Raw genomic sequence first — 19,799 nt, 5'->3', positions numbered from 1 at the left:
TCTGGATATACACTATCCCTTCTTGGAGTGAAACTGAAAAAAAAATGTGAAAATGCTCCCATTAGACAATTTATTTTTTTATTACCGGTCCACATTTTTCAAGGGAGACAACTCTCATGAGGATAATATTTTATCAAAAAATTGAAGAAATAGGTCCAAAAGCAATTACATTTGTAGTTAATACATTATTGTATATTGATTCAATCTACAACAGCAAAGCTTGTCTCCAGAATGTTTGTCAATAAATAATTTACATATATATATTAATTGGTATGGCTTTGAAAATTGCATGAATACACAAAACACAATCTGATCAGATAAACAACATAAATATTATTAATGCAATTTGCGAAGCCATACCAATTAATATATTTCAATTATTTATTGACAAACATTTGCGAGACGAGCTATGCTGTTCTCCAACAGCTCTTGTTTTAAATGAGGGATTCGTTTGCCAATTTCCAATCAGTAGGGACTTGACTTGTAGCCAGGGACTTGTGAAAGATTACTGATAGAATAGGGGCTACTTCATTAGCAAGTTCTTTCAATACCCTAGGTCTTATGTCATCAGGTCCTGTGGCCTTGTTTGGATTTAGGCCTCTAAGGAGCTTTAGTATATCAATTTCGTTGATCTCTATATCAGGCATGGTTGGAAATTGATGGTCTTTAGGCATGTTACATGTCTACATATCTCCAAGGAAGCCTCTCAATCTCATAGCTTTCATTTGGAGTGGTCAATGGTACCAAATCTGTAATAGGAAGAAGTAATGAAAATATACATGCCCGCGCTGGAGCTCGAACTAGCAACCTCTAGCTCCCACGGCAAACATCTTTCTTTTTTTAAACTTTTTATTCATCAAACAACATAATCACATATTTACATTACAAATAAACAAGAATACACTGTACATATAGCTAACAGACATAAAATATAAAGTATCACAATTTATTTGGATTTGTTATTGTTTTCCTTTTTCACTAGATAACAGATTTATGAGGGTAGAGCTAAAGGGAAACCTGCTAATCTGAGCTAGTAAGGTGACATTACACTCTCCGCTAGTTTTACATTACTAAAACGTTAAACATCATAATATGATTAAGTATAGTTAACTTTCGTAATTATGTCTCAGTGCTACATGTAGCTCATGCTAGCTCTATGATCGACCGATATTGTGGTATTAAATGATAAATCATATGAACAATTTGTATGTTTTTAGGCATTACGAATACATTATAAGGGTTAATTTTGTATATATGTTTATCTAAATAATGTTTTACATGAACAGTGACGGTATAAGGATGAACATGTGTAAATAAAACCAATTACAAATGTAAAGCTGTATACAATGTACTTTATTTTGACTTAATTACTATGGTCTTGAAATAAATCATGTGAAACATCCTCCAATCAGAAAATCTCGTTAATCACTACTGTAGTATTTTAATTTGCACATTCTTGCTCATTTTTTTTTTTTTTTTTTTTATCAGATACTTAATTTATGTTGATGTTTCAAACTCTGTGTATATTCTTATGAGCTACAGTATATTGAATAAAATTTATTAGCTGACTGGAAGAACTGATAGCTATAAAGATAAAGTTGATCGTGTTCTTCAACACTTATCTTTGGAATAAGTAATGACATGTTATCTAATAGTCCCTGGAATTAATGAACATAATTATTCTGTACATGTAACTCGTCAACATGTGCTTTTCTATAAATATAACATCGGCAACATTTCAGCCAATCAAATCGTTTAAAAAAATTCACTGCAACACAGAAGACGCAATATCGTGTTTACTTCCGGCAGCTCAGAAACAGCAACATGGGAAAGAAACAACATCAGAAAGATAAACTGTAGGTTTCCCCATCCAATATTCTCCATAGATATCAATTCTTCACGAGGTGATATCGTTATAACAACAATACTCAATATGTAAATAGAATTGTATCCCCTAAGAGAGGCTTGGAAGAGGTGTTTGTCAGTTTGTGTTGAAGTGGAGTTGAGTTCTGAGTTAATCTGTTAAAGTTGATGCACAAATTAAGTATGCAGTACTTGTACCGTGTACGCCCGGGTTGAAATACTGATTGGATGTTCACTCAGAGAGTTAATTACCAGATACAATTAAGTGATTGTGCGCGTGGTTGATTAGAGAGCAGCGAAGTGCCTGTATCTAACTGACAGTTTAGTGAAACACACCAATGCCTATACACACGTACATGTATATATCCTCCATGGCACGGAAGAGACAGCTTGCATTGGTACAAACAGTTAAACTACGAAATACAACACATGCTGTTCAGCAAATGTTAATATGAAATGTCTCTCCTTGTTCATTAATAGTTCATCTTCTAATATAAGTAACCAACTCAAAGGTTTGAGTGACATTGTGAAATTTATGCTAGATAAAACAATCACAAATTTGGGATAGGCAGATCTGAAAGAATTTGGTGCATGCAGGTTTGGATCCTGTTATTTGTTTTATATATATATAAACTCTGATACACGATGTACTGTATTGCCTTATAATTGTTTTAACAAATATTGTATGCATTTCTTGCATTTTTACTACTATTCATTTACAATTTGTACTGTGTTACTCTAATTTTCTTTCCATAGCTATCTGACTACAACAGAATGGAGGACAACATTTGGTGGTTTCAAGGGAGACAAGTCATCAGGAGAAAAATCACGATTCAGACGACTTCCTTTCTCCTGCTGCAGGTCTGCAATAATTACAGCATCTTGAATAAACATTAAAAAATAAAGTTTTTCTCAGTTGCAAAAGTGGATAGGTTTATTCATTGTAAAATCAATGTAGCAAAAAAATTTTTTTTTCAGTATTTCAGTATATTGTAACCAGCATTTGTACTTATCTTTATGAGTGTTCCATAATGATATAACGCTAAAATCATTGGGTGATCGGATTGCTCAGAAGTAACACACTTACCTATCACCAAGGCAGCCAGGGTTTGATTCCCCAATAAGATGTAAAAAGGTATTGGGTCACCTGCCTGACCAGATGTGTTTTCCCTGGGTACTCCGATTTCCTCCATGAACTCCTATCACCCATGTATAAAGTTCACCGTAGATATCAAAATGATACTGAGGTTAACTTCAGTCTTCAAACTACAATCTTCTTGCAACGGACAGAGTCCTTGGTAGCTAAGGTATTCAACAAACCTATGAATGTTTTTTTCATATTTGCATTATCATAGATACAAAGTACCCGCTTGTTATTAATTATTTACTGTATCAATTCTTTAGATCATTAGTTTATCCCTAATCCTCAATTGCCCTTCATACCCGGAGGTATCCAGACAAGAGGTATAAGGACCCCATCAAAACTTATCTAGAAACCACCTTGTTGGCTCTACGTCTGGATCTATATAAATCCAGTCTGATTTAGATCAAATTGTTGGCACACTTTGCACATTTACACCCTTCAGTTGTACTAACCTTACTCATGTTATCCTATTACAGCCTGTCCATGCAGCCATTTGAAAATCCACTATGTACTAAAGAAGGAGTTATATTTGATTTGATGTAAGTATTACAGTTTATTTGGCACAATCATTTATCATAATAGGTACACATAATGGTGATTTCCAAGTTGAAGTTTGGTTCCAAATACGGCATATGCCGAAGACTATATATAGCTCCAGCATTTGGTATCAGAATTGATTAAAATCGATCAAAGGGACACAACTCTATATTATATAATTGAACATTGGCTTGATTTTAGTAGAGACACTGCAATGCAAAGAATTGGGGAAATATTTATGATACATACAAAATTTGATAAAATATATGCAAGATATGGTGCAGAGATAGACAAGATGATCCCTGACTGACCAATGGAGTAGATTTATCCCCTCCTGAAGTAGTAGGATGACTGGCTAGAACATTTCAATACACTGTAACACCATGACTGACCAATGGAGTAGTTTTATCCACTCCTGAAGTAGTAGGATGACTGTGGGTAGAAACATTGCAGTACACTTTAACATCTTGTCTGACCAAGCATCATGTTTCTGTCAATAGGAATATTGTTCCCTTCCTGAAAAAGTATGGTGTAAGTCCTGTCACTGGCGAGGTAAGTCAGAATATTTTGCATGATACTTTTAAGTAATACATTTCATCCTATATATCCAGGTAATAGGTGGTATAATAAAGACTTCCTCGATATTGGATGAATTATTTATATATTGAATTTTATATTTTGCCATTGAGATTCTCAATTAACCTTCAAGTAAATAAAATAGTTATCAACTGAAGAAAGAAGGATTCCAATGAAGTACACCTCTATGTCCACTGTCAAAGAATTACAATACAGAAAGTACTCTTTATTTTTACAGAAAATTTCTGCTAAACAGCTGATCAAACTAAATTTCGGCAAAAATTCTGAAGGTAAGTATAGAAAGTGTATCTTTAGGTTGTACCAATCTCACATGTAATTTGTCTGTATTGTTCTTTACCAGTGAATACCAAGGTAGCAAAATGATAACTTTAGTTTAATTTAAATACATGTATAAGAGGAGTGACTCATAGTCAACAGTGACATAGAGTCAACAGTGACATAGAGTCAACAGTGACATGGAGTCAACAGTGACATAGAGTCAATGGTGACATAGAGTCAGTGGTGACATATAGTCAACAGTGACAGAGTCAACGGTGATACAGCATCAACAGTGACATAGAGTCAACAGTGACATATAGTCAACAGTGACATAGAGTCAACAGTGACATAGAGTCAATGGTGACATAGAGTCAGTGGTGACATATAGTCAACAGTGACAGAGTCAACGGTGACATAGAGTCAACAGTGACACAGAGTCAACAGTGACATTGAGTCAACAATGACATTGAGTCAACAATGACATGGAGTCAAGTGACATTGAGTCAACAGTGATATGGAGTCAACAGTGATATAGAGTCAACAGTGACATTGAGTCAACAGTGATGCAGCTTCAACAGTGATATAGAGTCAGCAGTGATGCAGCTTCAACAGTGATATAGAGTCAACAGTGCCATATAGTCAACAGTGACATGGAGTCAATGGTGACATAGAGTCAATGGTGACATAGAGTCAACAGTGACATAGAGTCAGCAGTGATGCAGCGTCAACAGTGACATAGAGTCAACAGTGACATAGTCAGCAGTGATACAGCATCAACAGTGACATAGAGTCAACAGTGACATAGTCAGCAGTGATACAGCATCAACAGTGACATAGAGTCAACAGTGACATAGTCAGCAGTGATACAGCGTCAACAGTGACATAGAGTCAACAGTGACATAGAGTCAATGGTGACATAGAGTCAGTGGTGACATATAGTCAACAGTGACAGAGTCAACGGTGACATAGAGTCAACAGTGACACAGAGTCAACAGTGACATTGAGTCAACAGTGACATGGAGTCAAGTGACATTGAGTCAGTGGTGACATAGAGTCAACAGTGACAGAGTCAACGGTGACATAGAGTCAACAGTGACACAGAGTCAACAGTGACATTGAGTCAACAGTGACATGGAGTCAAGTGACATTGAGTCAACAGTGATATAGAGTCAAGTGACATTGAGTCAACAGTGATATGGAGTCAATGGTGACATAGAGTCAATGGTGACATAGAGTCAACAGTGACATAGAGTCAACAGTGATGCAGCGTCAACAGTGACCGTAGAGTCACAAGACATCCAGGTCCATTGTTACTCTATTTTGAGGAGTCAGCTGTAATCTCTTGCCAATGTGGAAATGTGATGAACAGAAAATTCAAACTTGAAAGTTTTCCCATTTTTATGGTGTTTGTATCACTCTTACATTGTATTCAAATTTTCTCAAGCTTTTCTTGTTGTGCTTTAAGGATATCATGACAATCAGTTACCATCCGGAATATATAAAGTATACAGTGAATGAGAGATCATCCTCTAATGTAAGGACTCCCCTATACCGGTATCTGTTGTTGGAGTATAATACAGTGTAGGCTAGTGGTTTGTATCTCATGTATATGCTGGAGAATTGTTATGTACAGAAACTACAGAACAAAACTCTCAGATCTGCAAAATTTTGCTAAATGCAATTCTTTTCTCTTGATGATTGTGTTTTCTTTTAAGTGTTAGTACAATAAAATTTGTATAATTTAACTTTGATTACTTTGATGATTTTGATCTCAACTGGATGTTAGTATCTCTGCATAATCACTCGTTCACCTCAACAAAAGTCCATAATGGATACATACAATGTGCATTCATAGCATCATGCTTCAAAAAATATTAACTTGTACTGATTCTGGAATTGATAAAACAAATGTCTTCTTTCTGCAGGAAAGTATCATTGCCCAGTGACATTTAAGATCTTTAATGAAAACACACACATATCTGCTATAAGGACTAGTGGCAATGTATTTGCTCATGAGGTAAGCAAGTTCAAAGACAATATTTGCTGTCATGCTGAATTCCTTTTTATATGCCCATCAAATTTTCATCAGAATATTATGGTATGGCATCAGTGCATTGTCTATCCAGGGAATTTTGATTGGAATATTATGGTATGGAATTATACGTCTGTGAAATTTTGATTGGAATATTATGGTATGGAATTATTTGTCTGAAATTTTGATTGGAATATTATGGTATGGAATTAATAGTAATGCCAAAGTTTGATCACAACTTGTGTAAAACAATAAGGTTAATGTATACTCAATTGATATTGTTTTCATGGTTTCTGTGACAGGCGATTGAAAGGCTTAACATCAAACCCAAGTTCTTCAGAGATTTACTGACAGATGAAGAGTTTACAAGATCTGACATCATCACGATACAGGTACTATTTTTCGTGATATACATGTACATACAAAATGATATATCACATTCTTATATAGATCAAAATAGCTGTCTTCCAACCATAGTTAAAATTCACATCTCTGTTGAACATGTTTTATGAACAATCCACCATCATTATACCCCCGCAACAAAGTTAGGGGGGGTATACTGGAATCAGGTTGTCTGTCCGTCCGTCCGTCTGTCTGTCTGTAGACGCATTTTGTCCGGACAACTCCTCCTAAACCGATGGGCCAATTCCGATGAAACTTCACACAAATATTAATGATCATGTGTAGATGTGCATGCCAATTTATTTTTCTCAAAATTATGGTTGCTATGGCAACTGGTCACTATAAACAGGTTTTCCGATAAGAACCATAACTTTAAGTTTGTCTGGACAACTCCTCCTAAACCGAAGGGCCGATTTTAATGAAACTTCACACAAATGTAGAGGACCATGTGTAGATGTGCATGCCACTTTATTTTTCACAAAATGATGGTTGCTCTGGCAACTGGTCACTATAAACAGGTTTTCTGATAAGAACCATAACTTTAAGTTTGTCCGGACAACTCCTCCTAAACTAAATGGCCAATTTCAATGAAACTTCACACAAATATAGAGGACCATGTGTAGATGTGCATGCCACTTTCTTTTTTTTTCAAAATTATGGTTGGTATGGCAACTGGTCACTATAAACAGGTTTTCTGATAAGAACCATAACTTTAAGTTTGTCCGGACAACTCCTCCTAAACCGAAGGGCCGATTTCAATGAAACTTCACACAAATATAGAGAACCATGTGTAGATGTGCATGCCACTTTCTTTTTCTCAAAATTATGGTTGCTATGGCAACTGGTCACTATATTACTGGGTTATCTTAGCTAGCCTCTAATTAACAGTTCCAATTCACCATTGACTCATGCAGATTGCGGGGGTATTAGTCAGCCATCCTGGCGCCAGTTCTAGTTTCTGTCTCCTTTGAATGAGGTGATGAAGTGAAGACATGGTCAGGATATAGTTGACGGTAGTACCTTGTTATAGACAGGTGAATTCATACATGAATTTAAAATGCTTAAAACATAAATGGTATGTTTTGAATAAGTTCAGAGGGACTGAATATAAGACTAGATATGACTAGGCCTATCATAATTACTATCTCAAAACATTTCATGTTAGCCTAAACATTTTACACTTTAATTTTTTGAGAAAAAAAGATATCAAATTGATTAAAATTACATATTTATATGATAATTTGCTGAGTTGTTATTTTTGCGAGACCCTGACAATTTGATCCATTTATTGTTGCAGGACCCCACAGATCTGGACAAATTCAACATCAGCTCATTTTACCATCTCAAACATAACCTCAAGGTCGGAGATGAAGGTATCTACTTCACTTGATTACAATGGTTTTTTAATAGAGAAGATTTTTTCATATCTTAAATGTAAAAAGTGCATTCAGATGGTAACTTCTACTTGTTTAATATGCGGCTACTTTTAATTAATCTTTTTTCAATAAAAGTTTTAAAAATTGATCTTGATCTCTGAAGAAGTATTTCTAGGCCAACACCAATTTAATTCTAATAAAATTTTGATTTATTTGACAATTGGTTCATGGATGCTTCATTACATTTAACACCAGACAAAATCATCTGAGATTATCGATAAAAATGTTTATATTGTTTCTGGATTTACTCAAACACCTAATAAAGAAAGATGTTAAGCAATGAATGAACATTTTCAGATGAACACATATATGACCAGCTTCGTCTAAAATGTTCACTCTTCATAACACTAAGCATCTAACAGTGAACATACTTTTTTCAGACGACGAATTGGCCAAGAAGAATCCTCGTTACCATCTAAAAGCCCTTAACGCTGAGACTGCAGAGGCTTTGGATGAACTTGATAGACAGTATAAACCCATGGTAGGCAAGGGAGATAACTTCTCTAGAGGAAATGCTTTGTAGGGGGTATTCTAAACGTTGTTGAGGACATATTAAAACCTTGTAAGGTGATTTATCGGACAAAAATAACGAGGAAAACTTCTGGGTCGGAAGGATGCATTGAATCCATATTTTGTTAGAAAGACTGATACAACAACACATAAATTTAGTTTTCTCTAAATTTTCAGGAAAAGGCCGCAGAGGAGAAACCTATAGCTGACTCATTAAATGCTGTAAGTAAATAAAATCCATAAAGTGTTGAAGTACTTGTGCTATTCAGTTACTATAGAACTACTACAATGGTTGTTGAATGTTTCTACAGGTAAGACAACGTCTGATATTTTGTTTAAACTGTGTCAAAAATATGGATGAGTAGTGTCTGTGGTACTAAGGTCCCCATTCTGTGGGAGCCCACTGACCAAAACCTGTGTATGTCAGAAAAATACACATAAATACTATCGTTTCTCAGTAAAACAGTATTTTGTTTGTTGATTTATTAACAAGGCTTTGCTTACTGTTGATTTAACAAGGTTTTGTTTACTGTTGATTTAACAAGGTTTTGTTTCCTGTTGATTTAACAAGGTTTTGTTTACTGTTGATTTAACAAGGTGTTGTTTCCTGTTGATTTAACAAGGTTTTGTTTACTGTTGATTTAACAAGGTTTTATTTACAGTTGATTTAACAAGGTTTTGTTTACTGTTGATTTAACAAGGCTTTGTTTACTGTTGATTTAACAAGGTTTCATTTACGGTTGATTTAACAAGGTTTTGTTTACTGTGGATTTAACAAGGTTTTGTTTACTGTTGATTGAACAAGGTTTTGTTTACTGTTGGTTTAACAAGGTTTTGTTAACTGTTGATTTAACAAGGTTTTGTTTACTGTTGATTTAACAAGGTTTTGTTTACTGTTGGTTTAACAAGGTTTTATTTACTGTTGATTTAACAAGGTTTTATTTACTGTTGATTGAACAAGGTTTTGTTTACTGTTGATTTAACAAGGTTTTGTTTACTGTTGGTTTAACAAGGTTTTATTTACTGTTGATTTAACAAGGTTTTATTTACTGTTGATTGAACAAGGTTTTGTTTACTGTTGATTTAACAAGGTTTTGTGTACTGTTGGTTTAACAAGGTTTTGTTTACTGTTGATTTAACAAGGTTTTGTTTACTGTTGATTTAACAAGGTTTTGTTTACTATTGGTTTAACAAGGTTTTGTTTACTGTTGGTTTAACAAGGTTTTGTTTACTCTTGGTTTAACAAGGTTTTGTTTACTGTTGATTTAACAAGGTTTTATTTACTGTTGATTTAACAAGGTTTTATTTACTGTTGATTGAACAAGGTTTTGTTTACTGTTGATTTAACAAGGTTTTGTTTACTGTTGATTTAACAAGGTTTTGTTTACTGTTGATTTAACAAGGTTTTGTTTACTGTTGGTTTAACAAGGTTTTGTTTACTGTTGGTTTAATTACAAGGTTTTGTTTACTGTGATTTAACAAGGTTTTGTTTACTCTTGGTTTAACAAGGTTTTGTTTACTGTTGATTTAACAAGGTTTTGTTTACTGTTGATTTAACAAGGTTTTGTGTACTGTTGGTTTAACAAGGTTTTGTTTACTGTTGATTTAACAAGGTTTTGTTTACTGTTGATTTAACAAGGTTTTATTTACTGTTGGTTTAACAAGGTTTTGTTTACTGTTGGTTTAACAAGGTTTTGTTTACTGTTGGTTTAACAAGGTTTTGTTTACTGTTGATTTAACAAGGTTTTGTTTACTGTTGATTGAACAAGGTTTTGTTTACTGTTGGTTTAACAAGGTTTTGTTTACTGTTGATTTAACAAGGTTTTGTTTACTGTTGATTTAACAAGGTTTTTAGGTCACCTGAGACGAAGTCTCAGTTGACCTATTGTGATCGCCTTTTGTCCGGCATTTTCAACTTGTTCTCAATTACCAACAGGCCCAGACACCTGAAATTGGGTCTGTAGCATGCTGGGATGAAGGGCTACCAAGTTGTTCAAATGGATGACCTTGACCTTCATTCAGGGTCACAGGGGTCAAATATGCTAAAATATTTAAACAACTTCTTCTTGATAACCAAAAGGCCCAGAGACCCAATATTAGGTCTGCAGCATGCTGGGATGAAGGGCTACCAAGTTTGTTTAAATGGATGACCTTTACTTTCATTCAAGGTCACAGGGGTCAAATATGCTAAAATCTTTAAAAGAACTTTTTCTTCATAACCAAAAGGCCCAGAGACACAATATTAGGTCTGTAGCATGCTCGGATGAAGGGCTACCAAGTTTGTTCAAATGGATGAACTTGACCTTCATTCAGGGTTACAGGGGTCAAATATGCTAAAATCTTTAAACAACTTCTTCTTGATAATCAATAGGCCCAGAGACCCAATATGAGGTATGTAGCATGCTGGGATAAAGGGCTATCAAGTTTGTTCAAATGAATGACCTTGACCTTCATTCAAGATCACAGGGGCTAAATGCACTAAAATATATCAAAACTCAGGTGACCGTTAAGGCCCATGGGCCTCTCGTTTGTTTACTGTTGGTTTAACAAGGTTTTGTTTACTGTTGATTTAACAAGGTTTTGTTTACTGTTGATTTAACAAGGTTTTGTGTACTTTCAGGCTCACTACTCTACAGGAATGGTTGCAGCATCCTTCACCTCCACCGCCATGGCACCAGCTACCTCACACGAAGCAGGTAGGTCTAATAGCAGAATTCAGAGCCTTGTCTTGAAGAAGATAAGTATGGCCATTGCTTCTCCCCACTACGTCTTTCTTATAACCTGACACGTGTAATTTAATCTCATCATATTCATGTTGTCCGAATAAAATCTGTCAGTCGACTCTGCCAACATTATGATCTACTCACATGTTTTATTTTGTTTTTCTACCTAAGCCATCATTGATGAAGACCTGCTGCGATATGAAAGAGTAAAAAAGAAAGGCTATCTCAAGATCCTGACCAGTTTGGGAGAGCTGAACATTGAACTTTTCTGTAACCAAGTAAGGATCAAGTCCTTGAAGCATGTTTGTAGCTAGATATGACTTCAGTGTACAAAACGTTTCTGTCACATGGTAAATCGTCAGTCTTTTGAAAATTTGACACTATAGGTACGGCTTCAATCTGAAAGCACTGATGGCAATATCCTAAATATATGTTTTTAGTTTCATGGCGACAGTTTTATACAATCATGATAAAAACTCGCCACGACATAACGTATGTATTGTAAAATGCAATACATTTTTACTTTCCATTTGTGTAATTGAACTACAGTCTGTGTATAATGATTATGCACCCAGGAAAAAATATGTTGTAATAAATAATCCACATTATTCAAGATACATGCTCCATGTCTTTTTGGCTGAGTATATGGATGAATGTCAGATTAATATCTGTAGTCTGATTTGGCTGTAAAACTCTGAACATTTGTAATATAGGTGAAATGTTTCATCCATTGAATTCAGCATTATTTATTGTCTGTATCAGGTACCAAAGACATGTCACAACTTCCTGAAGCTCTGTGCTAGTGGCTACTACACTGGCACAGTTTTCCATCGGTCCATTCGCAACTTTATCGTGAGTATGGCAAGGTCATGGACAGGCAAGGTTATGGACAGAGGCTTTAAAAAAATAATAATCAACAGTTACATATCTCTTTGTGTGTATTCAGGTAGCTACTCTTTGTGTGTATTCAGGTAGCTACTGTTGTAGTGCAAAATCATTTAATACTTTTGACTACATGTATTTATTATGTAACCAAAAGTACAACAAAATGCTTTTCTGCTACAGTATTCAGATGATATGAGCTATTCTGTATATCGTCATTACAAACAAACAAAATTAGTCCTAGTCCTTATAGAGAAGGCAGATGGCTGCTGGATTATTTCTTAATTATAAACTTCTACAGTAAAAAAAACAACTATCAGTAAAATGTGTGTATCTTCTGTAAATGCTGTAAACTTAAGGTAGAACATCATGTATGACTAAAACAGTCTAGACCTCCTGAGGGTAGTGGGGTGGGGCAGACCAAAACAAAGGTGTACAAGGAAATATTGTACCTCATTGGAGGTAGAGCCAAAAATTGGAAATGCAGGCCCTATTGGCCTCTTCTTCTGAACAATAATAACATAGTATAATTAATTTTAGAACCTTAAATCATCTTCTTGTATTACAGATACAAGGAGGAGACCCAGAGGGTACTGGAATGGGTAGGTGTATTATAGTCTGAAAAAGTCTGAAAAGATATACCATGTGTTTTAAGATTTTCAGTGATTTGTCTCCCAATTTGGAAGTAAAAGATTTCCTTTGGGGTTATGATATATCATTATATTGCATACACTGACTTCTGAATGTGATTGGTGTCACTAGAGTATCACATACAATGTAATATGGTCATGTTTCTATACCACAGGTGGACAATCTATATGGGGGAAGCCATTTGCAGACGAGCTGAAACCCAACTTGAAACATACTGGCCGTGGAGTGCTGAGTATGGCTAACAGTGGTCCAGATACTAACAAATCACAATTGTAAGTTTTCCCGTACTCTCCTACTGACTATTTTATATCTTCTGATGGACAGTTTTAGTCACGTTTGAAAGGTGTTACATAATCTAACCAGTAGAATTACATTTTGTCATGTCAATTTGCTCCAATCAATGTCAGACATTTTATCTGTCCTATACTCACTTGTCTACCTGTAGTTCTACCAACCCTGGATTTTACCTGGCGTGTACTTACCTTAAGCTATAGAATAGTTCTTTGTTTACCAGTCAGATAAGTACATTGTTGGGGTATGACCTCATTCACTTTTCCTGAAACTTTGATATCTAATATAAGCATACTTACATGTTTTATCTTTGAAATATTATTTCAGTTTCTTCACGTACAGATCAGCCAATCATTTAGATGGAAAACATACTGTTTTTGGCAAGTAAGTATACAATTTAATATTGACACTTTTGAAAGTGAAAAGATCATTTTTCTTGCAAAAATGCATGTAAAGAAAATGAAATGAAAATGTAGCATAAATCACAATTAGCTTCATTATAATTTTAACAAGGGTTAACTTTGGTACATGTAAGAGGGTGTGCTGTTTTTCCAAATAAGGTCACTTTGACCTTCATTTTTACCTTTGACCTACATCAAGGAGAAAAAATGCTCTAGTCTGATCTCCTGCACTATTGTCACTAGAATTTCTAACTTGGGTGTATGGGTTCACTTACATTGAGCTTCTGATATGACCTACTTATAGTAAAATTAGTGATACTCCTGAATCCATTCACATCAATACCACCAAATTCAATAGTTAAAGCCACATACTCCCGAAGGAACATATATCAGTGTTTACATTTTGAGCTTTTTAGAGTTTTCAGACTTGATGCATACCTAATAGATTATCGTAAATCAGAAACTGAAAGAAAGTGCGTATTTATGAAAGTATACAGGGAATTCCCAAAAATAATAACTGTGGTTGCCGGACCAAGTTTCTCTGAAAATTAGTTCCATAATGCAACGGCGGGTTTTACAGTCCATACAAAATGGCGGAACGCCGAAAGCATGGACCTGCAAAAACGCAGACAGATTCTGCCAAAAAAAGATGCAAAAGTGAGTGGAATCGGCAAAACCCGAATATTTCCTTAGGAAAGGAAATGATTCGTTGGAACTTAGCGAGAAAAGAAAAGGGAATAGACTCGAATTCCGATTTTGCCCGGCGTCTATTGGATTGCTGGCTAGCTTTTGAACATTGTCAACTTCACCGATCTGAAATTTTATCAATGTTTTGTTATATGCATATTGCTACATTTTAAAATTAAGTATTCAAATGTAAACTATGTTTTTTTTATTTTGTTCAGTTATTACGCAGGGGGCTGTAATTTTCTTAATTGTCTTGTTTCTAGAAAACTACCCTGAAAATATTACTTTTTGATATTTTTGAAGAAATTCACAGAATAAATGCAAGTGAATTGTACCTTTTTAATATGGATTTTGTAATAGATAACCGTGAATGGTGAATTTTATGTGTTGTTTGATTTTCTTTTCTATTTGATATGCGAGATGATAAATTGAGTATAAGAATTAACTGTTGTTGAAGTACAAATGTTTGTTGGGTGGCATTGAATCAAAAAGTGGTTTGTCTGCCTGTTTCAGGGTAGTCGGTGGACTAGATACATTAGATAAGATGGAAAAAGTGGAAACAGACAAAAAAGATCGACCAAAGGTTTGTTATGATTTCTTGTTAAAGCCTCCTGTCACTTTGTTGATCTAATTACATATGATGTGTAATTACAAACATTAAATTTATACTTCCAAGTCATTTTGTGGAAACACTACTGGCAAAATAGATTTGTAATTATTAATATTATATCTCATCCCCTCTTTGTCTAAATAACTATTATTAATGATTTGCATTGGTGAAAGTTTTTTTCAGCATTTTTTACAGAATTAGTATTTTGGAAATATTTTCCTTCATGCTATGTCAATGTTCAAACTTTTCAAAAACCAGCTATTTCAGTATTTCAAAAATATGTTACTTTCACCCATGAGTTTGTACATTTTAAGTAGGCTGTTGAGCAAATTGAACTGATCAATGATATGATATACATGATGGTCTGAGTGTGATGATCTGAGTGTGACATACCTGATGATCTGCGTGGGACATACACGATGATCTGAGTGTGACATACACCATGATCTGAGTGTGACATACACCATGATCTGAGTGTGACATACACCATGATCTGAGTGTGACATACACGATGATCTGAGTGGGACATACACCATGATCTGAGTGGGACATACACGATGATCTGAATGGGACATACACCATGATCTGAGTGGGACATACACGATGATCTGAGTGTGACATACACCATGATCTGAGTGGGACATACACGATGATCTGAGTGGGACATACATGATGATCTGTGTGGGACATACACGATGATCTGAGTGGGACATACACGATGATCTGTGTGGGACATACACGATGATCTGAGTGGGACATACACGATGATCTGAGTGGGACATACACGATGATCTGAGTGTGACATACACCATGATCTGTGTGGGACAAACACGATGATCTGTGTGGGACAAACACGATGATCTGAGTGGGACATACACGATGATCTGAGTGGGACATACACGATGATCTGAGTGGGACATACACGATGATCTGAGTGGGACATACACGATGATCTGAGAGGGACATACACGATGATCTGAGTGGGACATACACGATGATGTGAATGGGACAAACATGATGATCTGAGTGGGACATACACGACGATCTGAGTGGGACATACTCGACGATCTGAGTGGGACATACATGATGATCTGAGTGGGACATACACGATGATCTGAGTGGGACATACACGATGATCTGAGTGGGACATACACCATGATCTGAGTGGGACATACACGATGATCTGAGTGGGACATACACGATGATCTGAGTGGGACATACACGATGATCTGTGTGGGACATACACCATGATCTGAGTGGGACATACACGATGATCTGAGTGGGACATACACCATGATCTGAGTGGGACATACACGATGATCTGAGTGGGACATACACCATGATCTGAGTGGGACATACACCATGATCTGAGTGGGACATACACGATGATCTGAGTGGGACATACACGATGATCTGAATGGGACATACACGATGATCTGAGTGGGACATACACGATGATCTGAGTGGGACATACACGATGATCTGAGTGGGACATACACGATGATCTGAGTGGGACATACACGATGATCTGAATGTGACATGCATGATGATCTAAAAACATACTGTGAAGTATACTGTAGCATTAGTGTATGATACCATACCATTTCAGGTTAAAGCTTTAGTCAGTAGTAACATATAGTAAATGGTAAAAGCACAACATGTGAGGATGTACCCTTATCAATTGTACTATTATATGATTTTATTGTCCTTCTTTCAGGAAGAAATAAAGATAGAGGAATGTGTCATTTATGTCAACCCATATGATGAAGCAGACGAAATGGTAAAGTAATTTTTTATGTGTCAATGAAATGTCACTATCTAAATTAAAGATTAGTGTAAGACTGTTTTAGGATATTATTATGGAAGTATTCCAGTGACAATTTTCAGAACTACTGATTCAAGAAAACCAGCTACCTTGATCCCACAATACTTATGGATTCCGTAAACCCAGTATAACATTCCAGGTCTAGTTCTGTTTTGCAGAGAAAAGTGTTTTTGTTTTGTTTTTATAAATCACATTGTAAATTCAGCTTCAGCAAGAACGTGATAGCGCAAAGCAAAAGGATATTGATGAGAAGGAGGCACAGAGGAAGAAGGATCTCCGCCGTAAACCAGTCGGTAGTGATCAACCTCGAGCCTTCAAATCTGGGATTGGTAAATACATCAATCCGAGTACATTGTGAGTATGCAGAGCTTTATAACTGATTTACATCAGGAACATTAGTTGTTAAAGATAAACAGAAAATGGATACTCTAAAGACTTGTGAATTTGATTTTCAAGAGTATGACTTTCAGATAATTTACCAGTAATAAAAGTGTGATATCCACGATATTACACACATTGTACATACATTAATGAATTTACTGAGTGCAATTTCTTAAGTATTTTAGAAGCAGATCTTAAAAGGAGGGTAACAGGTTGGAGTTTTATGAAATTGACAAAAAAATTTTTTTTAATCAGTTATATGAAATTAACAAAAGCAAATTTGAAATAATGCTAATCGTAAATTTTTTGTAACAAATGTAACAAATGTATTTTATATTTGTAGAAAAAGGCCAACAGACTCGCCTGAACCTGCAGGTAGCGTGAAGAAAAGTAAAGTGACAGGGGTGCAGTTTGGAAATTTCAGCTCCTGGTGAAATACTCTACTCATATTGAAAACCTGAACTACAAACGAAATTTACCCACCCCTTGGGGAAAACCTGGCCATTTTCTACAAGTGTATGTCATCAGATCTCTGTACTAAAAGTGTCAGCGTAGAGAACATATATTTGGTTTAATAAAAAGGATGCCATGCTTTAAGCTCTGACATCCAGCAAATATGGAAACCATAACAAGATAAATTTCCAGAATGTTTTGTTAGTGAACAGTCCTAAAGTATGTCGAAGGTCGTTCTATTTGGGACGTGGATTCTTCCGTTTATCACGTGCGTGTTCTATCTGGATAATTTTAAACTAACGGTGTAGATGTCAGGTTCATACTTGTCACAAAGATCATGGGGAATGGCATCTATCCTTCAAACATATAATTTAATGTGATCGAAAGATGTTAAATTTCTGGTAGCTATAGGGATATGCTTCTCAGAGATGTGTGTGTGTGAGAGAGAGGATATGGGAGAGATGGAGGAGGTATATGTATGTTGTGTGAAGGAAAATAAACTGATCAAATACAAGTTATGTTATTTGTTTTTTTTTTATAAATGGCATGACGATCTCATTAGATATGCTATAGTTGTCACTTATTTCTCCTTTCCTCCCTCCCGTGAATATGACAAGTCAGTTGAATACTCCCACTGAAGACTTACTCAGTGAGGTTGTTGTATGTTTATTTTTGATCCCACATCAGTTGAACAATTTACGTTTAAGATGCGACATTATATAGGGACCAATGGGAACCCACATATAAAGTTTGAGAAAGATCCCTGTATACCTTTCTGAGAAATACGCAAATGATTTGATGTTGCATTTACAATCGAACATATAAAAAATCATTAGTTTTTAAATACATTATATGATAATTTCCTTCATTGGTTCTACATGTTTTCACAACAGGATTTCAATGTTCGGTGTCCATCGTCATTGGGCCTATCTGGCTGTTTTCTTTGGTCCTCGTGTTCTCGCTTGGTCACGTGACCGGCACGAATTATATGGTGTGGTACCCTATTAACATATTTTCGTACTAAATTAAATGCAATAGATGTGCAAAGAATATCAATTTTTGTGTCGATTTAGGCTCGATGCATACGAATATATCTTGCCACAATCGCATCAGTATTGATCTGGAACACAGGGGTTCGGTTTTGGGATTCTGAGTAACATATGACATCAGTTAACAACCACAACACTATAAATTAAGTATTCATATACATTCTAAACCCTTATAAAAAATCGGGGTTATCGATGTATAAAAAAAAGAGTTATACATCGATAACCCCGATTTTTATAATGTTTTAGAATGTATATGATTACTTCATTTATAGTGTTGTGGTTGTTAACTGATGTCATATGTTACTCAGAATCCTGAAACCGAGCCCCTGTGATCCGGAGTGGTATATTTACATTTCATATGTTTTGCAATAAGAAGTCTTTTGCAGAAGTCACACCGGAATTTCCGAGTTTTCCTTTCAGAACATGAATGGCCAACTAAGGTTTTGATATTCTACACTTATTGCATTTAATACAGTTTAGTTTTCGGTGAGTGTCTTCTAATATGTCTTACAAAAGTGATCACATTGTGAACATGGATAAACTTTGTGGCCATGTTTGAATTTTAAATGATGAGACAACGTCGACGAGGACATGAAAGTATTCCAATATAACTGACATATTTCTTAGGAATTTGTCTCATGTTTTCGTTTGGTATGTTGTCGGAGGTAAACTTCTAACATGAAGGATTTCCCTCTGTAACAGTATTGGTGTTGGATACCATCATGATTTCCCTCAGTAACAGTATTGGTGTTGGATACCATCATGATTTCCCTCAGTAACAGTATTGGTGTTGGATACCATCATGATTTACCTCAGTTACAACATTGGTGTTGGATACCATCATGATTTCCCTCAGTCACAACATTGGTGTTGGATACCATCATGATTTCCCTCAGTAACAACATTGGTGTTTGGATACCATCATGATTTCCCTCGGTAACAACATTGGTGTAGGATACCATCATGATTTCCCTCAGTAACAGTATTGGTGTTAGATACCATCATGATTTCCCTCAGTCACAACATTGGTGTTGGATACCATCATGATTTCCCTCAGTAACAGTATT

General features: G+C 35.5%; 1 protein-coding gene across 1 annotated transcript; it reads left to right on the top strand.

The window, feature by feature from the left end:
- The first annotated feature begins 1,787 nt into the window (after nucleotides 1-1,787).
- LOC117337829 (RING-type E3 ubiquitin-protein ligase PPIL2-like) lies at nucleotides 1,788-18,158 on the top strand. Its single transcript, XM_033898957.1, has 20 exons — nucleotides 1,788-1,856; nucleotides 2,620-2,724; nucleotides 3,484-3,546; nucleotides 4,045-4,096; nucleotides 4,359-4,410; nucleotides 6,325-6,416; nucleotides 6,734-6,823; nucleotides 8,131-8,206; nucleotides 8,650-8,750; nucleotides 8,957-9,001; nucleotides 11,400-11,475; nucleotides 11,674-11,780; nucleotides 12,265-12,354; nucleotides 12,953-12,986; nucleotides 13,190-13,307; nucleotides 13,654-13,710; nucleotides 14,928-14,997; nucleotides 16,742-16,804; nucleotides 17,055-17,203; nucleotides 17,574-18,158. The coding sequence occupies exons 1-20, from the start codon at nucleotides 1,825-1,827 to the stop codon at nucleotides 17,662-17,664; spliced, it is 1,563 nt and encodes a 520-aa protein (XP_033754848.1). The 5' UTR covers nucleotides 1,788-1,824; the 3' UTR covers nucleotides 17,665-18,158.
- The last annotated feature ends 1,641 nt before the right edge of the window (nucleotides 18,159-19,799 follow it).

The sequence above is a fragment of the Pecten maximus genome, chromosome 11, assembly GCF_902652985.1.
Source record: "Pecten maximus chromosome 11, xPecMax1.1, whole genome shotgun sequence".
NCBI classification, from domain to species: Eukaryota; Metazoa; Mollusca; class Bivalvia; order Pectinida; family Pectinidae; genus Pecten; species Pecten maximus.
The sequence above is the reverse complement of the archived record's forward strand: the minus strand, read 5'-3'. Positions and strand labels throughout refer to the sequence as shown.